This window comes from Medicago sativa, chromosome 6 (assembly GCF_051527215.1).
Source record: "Medicago sativa cultivar Bolivia chromosome 6, Bolivia_mono, whole genome shotgun sequence".
NCBI classification, from domain to species: domain Eukaryota; kingdom Viridiplantae; phylum Streptophyta; class Magnoliopsida; order Fabales; family Fabaceae; genus Medicago; species Medicago sativa.
This window is the reverse complement of record NC_140754.1, coordinates 92548577-92559298: the sequence shown is the minus strand read 5'-3', so window position 1 is coordinate 92559298 and position 10722 is coordinate 92548577. Positions and strand designations below refer to the sequence as shown.

Sequence of the window (10722 nt, the reverse complement as noted above, 5' to 3'; positions counted from 1 at the left end):
TATGAGAAAAGCATAATTCATTTCAACTTACAATAATATCAAACTTTTTTTTCTTCTATTTTACAATTGAAGTTCACACAAATCTGAAATCACAACATAATTTCCTGTGCAAGTATAAAACATTTGCTCCTTCCTTTGCTTATGCATCCCCTACTAAGAAAGGAACTTCACTAGAGCAAAAAATCAAAGAAATAACCATGTACAAGCTATAAGTTATGGTATAAGAAGACAAACTAGTATAAGAAACATGTACAAAATATGGCTGAGGCAATGAAGAGTTTAATAGTTTTACACAGACGGTGTAAACAGGCTTTATATAGACATCTAATTATATTTAACCATTTTGTCACAGTTTAGTCATGTTTTAAGAAACAATATTCGAGGAAAGATAGTGAAATATAATTCGATGCCTGTGTAAACCTATTTACATTGTCGATGCATAGTTATTAAACTCCAATTGTAACTATAAAGGGGTCAGTTAGTTGACACTTTCAGAATGTCTTCTGCTTAAGGAAGGAGAAGGAGAAGAATTAATGATCTCTTGGCCAAGTTCCTTTATCTTGCTGAGAAGAAGCATTTGTTCTGTCTCTAGCTGAGCTACATATCCTTCTTGTGTATCCTCTAAAGTTTCTAGCTCACTCAAGGTTGTAGTGAGTCCTTCAAGATTTCCATCTTCGATTTGAGACCTAAACTTGATCATCATCTGTTTTATCTGATAAATTTCAATATAACATGATGTGTTAGCGTAACAGCACAACATGAAAACGATAGGGAAAAAAAATACAAAATTGCTCTTTCAGCCCTTCGAGATATTTTATTCTAACATATAAGTTCTTTAAGCCTCAAAATGTGCGCACCAATACCACTGTACTTTTTTACAAATTCCAATAAAAATCACTTATATGGCTACTGGTCTGATGGGATTAGATGATGCTTATGTAGAAATGAGTTAAACTTGCCACATCAGCAATGCCTAATCCGTGACATACCAGTAACTTCCACGCAAACGTTTTTGTAATGAAAGTTTTAAAAAACACAACAATGTGCACACATTTGGAGGCTAAAAAGACCTAGCTAGGAAAAGAAAAAGAAACTTAAATGCTAATCTATTATAACAAACTAACTTATTGGACTGCAGGAGCAATTTTGCCTAAAAATAATGAAGATCACATATTAAAGTATGTGCATTGCTTTTCAGATAATCAACAATACATCATCCTTTGAACTGAATAACAACACAGAATATAAATAGAAATATCTTCGGACATTAAGGAAAATCTCACCTGGCTAGGAATTTGGTGTAATTTACTCAAAGAAGGTTCAGAGTCCATACTTTGCCTCTTCTGCATTTCTGGAACTTTTCTAGTAATTTGAATGTGAATTTCACCCTTTTTCACACCTTGAAGAGGTATCCACTTATCAGCCATCTGGTTTGGAGGCAACCTTTGATATTCTACAACACATTCACCTATACTTGATGTAGGTAGTAACGCATTATGGTCCTTCACATAAAGCATCAAAGGACTTCCATCATCAGGGAACTCTAGGGTCTGGTTCCATTGAGGGGTTAGAGTTTTGTATATAACCTGCCAAATAATGCCACAGCTAGTATTAAGCCAGGTTATTGAACTCGAGAATCTATGAAAACTCCTGGAATCTCCATACACTTGACTCGTAAAGTCTTACTAATACAAAAATAATATTGAAAGCATCTATCATCTATCATAGTATCTAAATTTGGTTTAATACCAACCTTTGTTCTTTTCTTGAAGTTTCCATAGTGTACCCTAACATATGGATCACTTGTGCCTCTGAGATCGGCGGCAACAAGATCCCTCCCTTCAATCAGAACAAGTTCTATCCAACCATTTCCTGAGCCTGAACCCTGGTCATTATCGAAGAAGTGAATCATGTCAGAATCAACATTCAAGAAGTTAAAAATCCATAAGAGTAAGTAAAAGTGATAGATGATATGCAAAAATATGATCTATCCTTTTGCATCATTTTTTTCATCTTATTTGAGCTTTTCTACAAGCATAAGCACCTTGAGACTGTTTTGGAGAGCTTATTTAAAAAGCTAATGACATGTCCATAAGTTGTTTTCAACTTATTTCCAAAAGCTCTTCGGGATAGCTTATGAAAACAATTTGACTTCATTTAATCTCATGTTATAGAAAGAGCCTATTCATAAGCACTTATATGATAAGTGCTTATGTTATAAGCGTATAATAAGCTGTTTATCCAAACAGGGCCTAAATAAATAAAAGAATCAATAATTTCTGACTGAAGAAACACACCGTTGATCCTTCTTGGTCATCCACTTTTATGGCTTCTATTTTAAGTCTGATTTCTCCAGAACGCACTCTTTCAAGAGGAATCCATACATCCCTGACTGATCCATCAACCAGTCCTTCCAAATTTACTTGTGCACTACCAATGTTTTCATCTCCGAAAAGTTCCTCAGTAAATACTTTTAGTTTTAAGTATTCGCCGCCACCAACCTCATCAAATTCAATCGTTTGATTCCAAACAGGATTTGGAGTATGAGAAGTCTTTGTTTTCTGCATAACCTGAAAAGATTATGAAGAACAGACAGATAAAGCAGACGTTCGTACAATGAAGAGTGACGTAACCAGAGTGTTACATACCTTTCCATATTGCAATTTAATGTATGGATCAAATTTTCCAGATTTTTCTTTTGCAGCTGCAAGATCCTTTCCTTCTACAACAGTTATTTTAAGTTTCTTTCCGGTTCTTAACTGAATATTTGATGATCCGTTAAGTGACTGCTGAGAGTTGTTTCGGAGATTGTTTAAGCTATGTGTTCCATCAGAAAATTGCCACTCTTTCACTACAATGCTCACCTTCAACTGTAATATGAAGAGAAGAGGTAAAATGAATGAGTGTGTGATTCCATACCAATTTTTTCTTCACTCAAAGGTAAAATATAGTACCTCTCCAGAGTTGGCACCCTCAAATGGGACAACCATTTCAATTTCATCTCCACAAAATTGTGCTTGCTTTGCTATAACCCCGGAATCTGGTCCTATTGCCCACATTATTGTTGAGTCATCTTCAACGTGCCTCAGCTGCACAAAGACATCAACATTAACTTATCATAGTATAAAAACAAGGTGTCCTCGCTGAAAATAAAATCTGGAAAGAAATTCCTGAATGAAGACAGTGTTGTCAAATAGTAGCTATAATAGCTCTATAACACTATAGCATAGCGGAATCTGAACAAAACGCTTTTGTTTCGCGATATGCTATCTATAGCGCAATGCTATATCACTGCTGCGTAGCGGAATTTGACCAAACCGCTATTTTCTGCGATTTGTGATTCACAACACTGAATTAAAGACAGTATTTATTACTAATTGATATTCTTTTGTTGCTGGCTCAAAAGTAGAATATCAAAAGGAAGTACCTTAATTTCACAACTTCCTAGATAGTCACACTTCACATTGTTGGGAATACACTCGAAAAGATTAAAACGAAGAGTTCCTGTATTATCATGCAAAACCATATTAAACGGTGCATCCCATCTGGGAGTTGAACCCAGTCTGACATCGGTTCTCCTTGTTAATTCCTCGATTTCTACCTCTACAAATGTATGTAGGTCCTTGTCGTCAGGAACGTCTTCCGAAGAACCATTGGTTGATCCATTTTGTTGCCTCCTAGATGCCTTGAAGGAACTCCTATAAAGTTTATTGGCTAAAATCACTCTAACATATATGATCCCTCCAACCGCCTTTTTCCTTAAATCAACAGCAGGCAGAGTGAAACATCGTCGTCGCGGCTCCACCATGGTTTTAACCAAAGTGTCCGTGAAAAGTTTTTCCTACATAGCAGAAAAAGTAGAAAGTTAATAACAAAAAAGAAATAACATATTTAAAAGTTAGCAGAAATTAGCCAAGACAATGAACTTATAAGGCTGAAACATCTAATTGATATTTGCATAAACAACTGTTCCTAACTCGATAAATGAAATTATCCATTGAATCATTAGAATCAGCTTCAACAATTGCAATGCACAATGATTTTTAAAGTTGCAGCTGAACAAAAGTGTAGTATATGTGTATAAAACTCCATAAGTAAAAGAATGAGGTAGTTTAGGAGACTCAACATAAATGCACGCAATTTGTTCCTACAAATATAATATTAAACTTAGTCGAGACGCACCAGCCAAGAAGAAACACCGGGCCACTCGGTAGCTGGAAGTGACTGACTCCCACCGCTTCCAAAGGCAACTCCAACTCTCACCTCAGGAGCTGATACAAACGAATATAAAAGTGCTCTTCCATCTAAAATCGGTGTAAAGATAAGCTGCAAAATGAATATGAAGACAGTTATATAGCTTTTCTTATGTTAGAAGAACAACAATTGAAAGAATATTGCTCTACATACATCTCCCTTGATATGAAGACTGTTAATAACGATTCGTGCAGTTCCCATCAATGGCTTCGCAAGCTTAGCAAGAAGCAAAATGCTCATTTCATGGGTGTCCCAATCAAAACCAAGTTGCATGACTCGCTGTAAAATACAAAACAAAATGCTTTAACAAAATATAATATCTTGTAATATATCAATTCTTAATCTCCCTGCCAATATCCCTAGAAAGTATAGATTACGTGAAGAAGAATATATTTGTAATTCATATCTAAAAATTATATTTACTAGTGATATTTGAAATGTGAAGAGAACTAATACCTGCTCGCCGATAGTTGACCATCGCATCCCTTGTAAGGCCAAGCTAGGAGGGCATGATCCTAGTGAAAACTCTTGCAGCTCAACTCGTTCCTACACAAAAGGATTGCTCTAGTTCAGTACATGTTAACCAAACATTCCACCATCTATGAAATGTTCAAACTGTTTTGAAATACTAATTAGAACTGTCATAGAAAAAAAAGAGTTTTACTTACAAGAAATCTTGGTTTCCGGAGCTTCAAACGTGCCTGGAAACGCAAAAAGAAAAGATAAATGAGTTCACTTCTGAAACTGAGAGTACATTGAATAGAATGTGGCATCAAGTCTTCTGATTCATGGTTCTAATCTCGACTCATCATAACAAGATTCGTTTCAAAATTCGGAAAATAAGTCTTCTGATTCACAATTTGAATCTCGATTTGATAACCATGATTCCAAAAATAACAAATAAGTAAAAGCTAACATGCAATTTCTGTTTTGTTTGCTGAATAAAAAAAAAAGAAAAAACTACAAGTAAAAACTAGGGAAAAGACGGTGTAACTTCACCTCAACTATAGCTGATAACCTTGAAGAAAGCTTGGGATTAAAATAGTTGGGCCAGATTTCTGTCAACAATTTATTCAGCCATTCACAGTGCTCCAATGGTGTGATGGGCTATATGAACAAGAAATTGAAGTCAACTTCATATAAAGAACATTGGCAATTTCATAGGAAAAATAGGTAGAGAACATACCGAGTTATTCAATATGATTCGCTTCCATTTCTTATCCAAGTCCTCTACAAGTAGTTTGCGTTGGTATCTCCCATACTGAAAATTAAACAACAGCGTCTCACATTAACTCCTTATATATATATAGCACCAGCATTTCAAATCAAAGGTGTGCCGGTGTTCAACACCGACACGTGTGGTTACATTCAATCACTTCCATGTTCTTAAATTATCACCCGTGCCTGTGCTTCGTTGTATGGTCATAAAGAAGACAATTTCACTACACTGAACATATATAACAAAACTCCAAAGGTACATAGGAATAGGGATCTCAAGCTCAAATGCCACAAAACAACCTCGGTCTTAGTTTTTTTCACCTTCAATTAAACACTTATTTCTCCAATTGGTAAATAAGAGTTCCAAAATCAGGTCACTACAATTGATAAAGAACAACATCTACAAGAAAATTAAAATTTTATGCTAACAAATTACATATACAATGGAAAAGTAAAAATCCAATTTGGTCACTGAAATTGCAAGATCAACATAGTCTAAATATGTTATCAAATACATTCCCTAACATTAGTCAATAGTTTCAAATGCATCTCATCATTACCAACTTAATGTCAGTAGTACATGATGCACGGATACGGACACGACACGTGTCCGACGCCGGGACACGCCTAATCCGAAGAGTGTCCGTACTTCATAACCGATCGACGAATCTGATTAACATTTTGGGATTTCATGAATCATTTTGCAATAATGTCAATATAGGATATTGATCAAGTCCTACAACTTCAGTGACCAAATTGAGTATTTCCTCAAAGAAAATAAATTTCATGAAATTACCCCAATTTAACAAAAATCCAAAAACAATGAATGCATTTTAACTTAAAACTAAATTGACCAACCAAGACAATTCTCACCAAATTAAACATATTTAGATAAATACAATACAACAATGATTGATTAATAGAGTAAGGTCAAAAAAGACAAAAACCTGTATAGTAGCCCAAACAGCAAGTGCAAGAGGAACCCAAGTGGAAAAAGAAAAGACCCATTTTTCAACAACCCAAGCAATCAAAACAACTGGAATGAAAAATGGAATCTTTGGCTTCTCCTGCAAAACATAGTTGAAGAAATCCACAGCAACCTCTTCAATACTATCAATCGAAAATACCCTTTTCTTTCTACTCATTTTTGTGCTTTTCTTGCACCAAAATCAATCAAAAAACTAAAAAATAAAAATAAAAATTTAATTTTTTTCTTGTTTTGGAAGTTTTGATTGAAGACCAAGGTCAATTACTCAAAAGGGTAATGTTAATTTTCATTGAAAATGGTTTTGGAGTTGACAAATTTTGAAGGGTTGTTACTAGAAAACTTGGAAAAGTTAGAGAGAGAGAGAGAGAGAGAGATGAAAAGTCAGCAGAGAAAAACAGTTAAGAAAAAAATGAATAAATTCCTTAATTGATGCAAACATTTGTTGTTGTCTGAAATTGAAAAAAACAACAGTTGAATTGAAAAGTGGTAACAAATTTTCTTGTCTCTTTCCTCACTCTTGTGTTTGTTGTAGGTGTCTTTTTCATATAAATATTCATGTCTCTAAACCAACTTCATGAGTAGATCTATCTTGATATTTTTTTTAATTTGGTTCCCAATTTTCTCGCAGTCCAATTCATTTTCGATAAAAAATGATATCAAAATAGTCTTTTTGATATAAATTAATTTTTACCTCATTATATTAGATTAAATTGATTAATTTATCCTCGATATGAAAACATTGAAGATTAATTTGAGTTTTCTTTTCGTCAAGGAATGATTTTATTTGTGAAAAAATTGTGAGAGATCGAATTGACCCGGATTTGAGATTTTTTTGGTTGTATTTTATATAGTAGTAATTCTCGGAATTTCCTCGCAACCTAATTAAGTTTCGATGATAATTAATTAACGTCAAATTAGTCATTGACATTTTTATATAAAGGATCGGTTAGTCTTTGATTCATTATAAGAAATAGACTAATTTGGTCTCGATGTGAAAATGTCGAGCCGATTTGAGTATTACTTTTTGTCGACAATAAATTAGGTTTAAAAAAAAATTTAAGAGATTGAAATGAGTTTTCACTCTTAATAGAATTTGTTATAGTTTAGAGTTTTTTTTTATTTTTTTTGAAGTAATTTAGAGTTTTTAGTTTATTGTTATTATAGTTTAAAGTTATTGCGATAGATGAGTAGAGATCTCTCTTGTAACAAAAAAAAGAGAGAGAGAGAGAGATCTCTCTATTTCTTACAATAAATTGACATCACCATAATATTTTTTTTAGAGGACATCACCATTTTTATAGAGTAGTTTTATGTATAAATATTTAATTAATATCCCTAATTTTAAAAATGTGTATATTTATATTTGCATATTTACTCTAAAACTACGGCGGTAAATATCTCAATTTCTTTTTGGAAATGGAGAGAATTCTAACTCCCTATAGATGAATAAAAAACCAATGAAAGTTTTACTAAAACTTTATAGATTCCAAAAATGTTTATTTTCCTAAGTTCTAACATTAACATTTACGAAGTTTTAATTATTTCTTTTTGGCTATTTGTAACGTAAGTTTTAGAAGAGTTCCAAATTAACAACGGTTGAGTTTTTTTAATAGAAGTGTTAATTTTTCACAATAATAAGGTAGAACCAAAGTATTTTTGTTTTGTTAAAGTTTTTAATTTTTCACAATTTAGATTCAACTAGTTGCATGTTTAATCTTATTTTTAAAATATTGAATGAAAGTATAATGGTGCATGTATAAAATATAAAATAAAAAATAAAACAGCAATTGTACCCAAAAAAAGAACAACAACAAAAAAGTTGGTAACACTTAGGATAAGGTTTTTTTCAGTGCTACTATTTAGGATGGGAAATACTTCAGTGACTTAAAAATGGTGTCATTGGTGTCATGGCGAGAAATGCCGTTGATGTGTGTGGGTGCGCGTGGGGATGTGATGTGTGTGTGTGGTGGAGATGGAATTAGATAGTGCCATTAATGACACCAAAGTGGAACCCATTTAGGATAAGTTAGGGAAGATAAAAAGAAGGAACAACAAAGACTCTACCGTTATGAAATCCAAGAGTGCATGATTTGACTAGCGCTATAAGGACGGGTTCAATAAGTGCAGTTTCGTGGTACTTTCAATAATTATACCTCTTCAAATTTATCATTTAATTTATCTAGTTGAAGATAAATAATGTATGTTTAATACTATAATTTATGCAAACAATGAATGGATCACAGTGAGAAGATATCTAGACCTGTTAAATAAGTGTTTAGGTTTTCTCTAAAAAAAAAAGTGTTTAGATGTTTGATTTTGACTCATAAGAAAAATATTCAATTAAAAGAAAATAATTTTTTTTTATGTATTCAAAATATTTGCTCGTAGAGATTAATCATTGTTAAAATGCGGCGAAATTTTATAAAGTAACGATGTTTAAGTTTAACATTTTCATCAATCTTTATGCAAAATAAAACAACTTTTTCATCTATCTATCTATAACTTACCTTTGCTTCGACTATTAAATTAAAGGTCTTGTTAACGAGTGTCTTCGGATCACTCTTTAAGGATCTAAAATTTATAGCAATTATTCTTTCAAAAAGTCAACTATTACAATTTTCAATGTATTAAATACACAACTTTTTATAAAAAAAATTTACCATTTAAAATGCTTAAAGAATACCTCGGAGACACTCGTTAACATTTCCCTTAAATTAATGTAAAGTTACTCTCTCATGTACAAATCCAATGATAGTATGATACCATATCGTTGTACCTTGGGAAGGTTTAAGATTAACTGGCAGACACAAGAGATTAGTCCTTGATATGTGGTACATAGTACATTTTTTTTAGAGGTGCGGTACTTAATACACGTATCCATATTTTTAGTGTTAAATCATGCCTCATGCATGCGAAAACCGAAAAGATTTAAGATTGTTTAGTGTATTTTCTCAAACTACAAAATATTATTAACCTAATGGATGTAGCTTCGTTAGTTAAGTAGATTTGAATCTGTAAGGGATTACCAATGCCTAATCTCCCCAAAACATATTTTTTTAGTACCTCGAGATATTAGTTAACATTTCAGTTAAAATAAAGATATAAAATATGCGACTCTTAAAAAAGTACACTTCGTACCAACCAAAAAAAATTAGTACAAAATTATACGACGAGGATGCCGTCGCCGGCTTCAATTCAAAGTTGAAAATCAAATGTCGTGGGACCCACATATTATGGCATGCCTCTGGTCCAAACTCCAAATTAGTCAAAATCAATGGGTCGAATAAGAAAATGCTTTTTAAATTGTTTTTATAAGAACACGTTTTAATTAAATTAATGTGCCTCTTGTAATAAAAAAATTAAATTAATGTGCCACACCTCAAATAACAACTTAGCCACATGCCATATTATTTGTTGAGCGCACGTGTTTCCATTATTTGCTACAAAAATATTTCTTATATTTTTGTTTTGACGAAAATATTTCTTATATTTTTTAAAATGTACTTTTTTTTCATAAGAGTTTAATTTATATAAAAGGTTGGTATAAAAAAGTTTTATATATACATTCAATAATGAGATCCGATAATTCATTTGTTTATAACTCATTAAATAATGTGGCAATATTTCATTCAATACATGTGCAAAAAAATATATTAACAATGTATACAAATTAAATCTTTTTAGTCAAAAAATTGTTCTTTTTGTTTGGTAGATGACACACTATTATTTAGAGTATAATAAGTGGTTTTTAAATGTGTATATCAAAATTCATATTATGTCTCAAATATAATTATCTATATTGGAAAATTTAGAGTATAATAAGTGCTTTTTAAATGTGTATATCAAAATTCATATTATGTCTCAAATATAATTATCTATATTGGAAAAATGTTGTGCCAAAATTTGGGTCATAGTGTGATTGGTTAACAAAAAACAAAATCATATTTAATTGTTAATAAGAATTAAACTATATATGATCTAAAGAAAAATCAAACAATATTTGTACAAACAAAGAGCAAAACTCAAACTTTTAAAACAATATATATTGCTTTAACCCCTGAAGTGTAGTGTAGTCAAGTTGTTGGTGTACAATACATGTGAGTGATGTAAATTTGAGATACTGAAAATGAGATATGTATTAGTTATTTGATTGATATGAAAATAGAAAGAAAAAAATAATACAAGATTACATATATATCCTTTAAAAATGAGATAAAACAAAACGTTTTGATTTTTGTTTTTCGAAAAAGATAAAAAGTATA

General features: G+C 31.9%; 1 protein-coding gene across 1 annotated transcript; it reads right to left on the bottom strand.

Moving 5' to 3' along the window:
* LOC146918266 (uncharacterized) lies at positions 1–6875 on the bottom strand. Its single transcript, XM_085719889.1, has 14 exons — positions 6420–6875; positions 5441–5515; positions 5254–5361; positions 4923–4955; positions 4711–4800; positions 4408–4533; positions 4183–4326; positions 3428–3841; positions 2955–3089; positions 2649–2870; positions 2298–2570; positions 1754–1885; positions 1284–1586; positions 1–712 (listed from the first exon to the last, which is right to left on the bottom strand). Exons 1-14 carry the CDS (start codon positions 6615–6617, stop codon positions 479–481), a joined length of 2487 nt encoding a protein of 828 aa, XP_085576015.1. The 5' UTR covers positions 6618–6875; the 3' UTR covers positions 1–478.
* Between the last annotated feature and the right edge of the window lie 3847 nt (positions 6876–10722).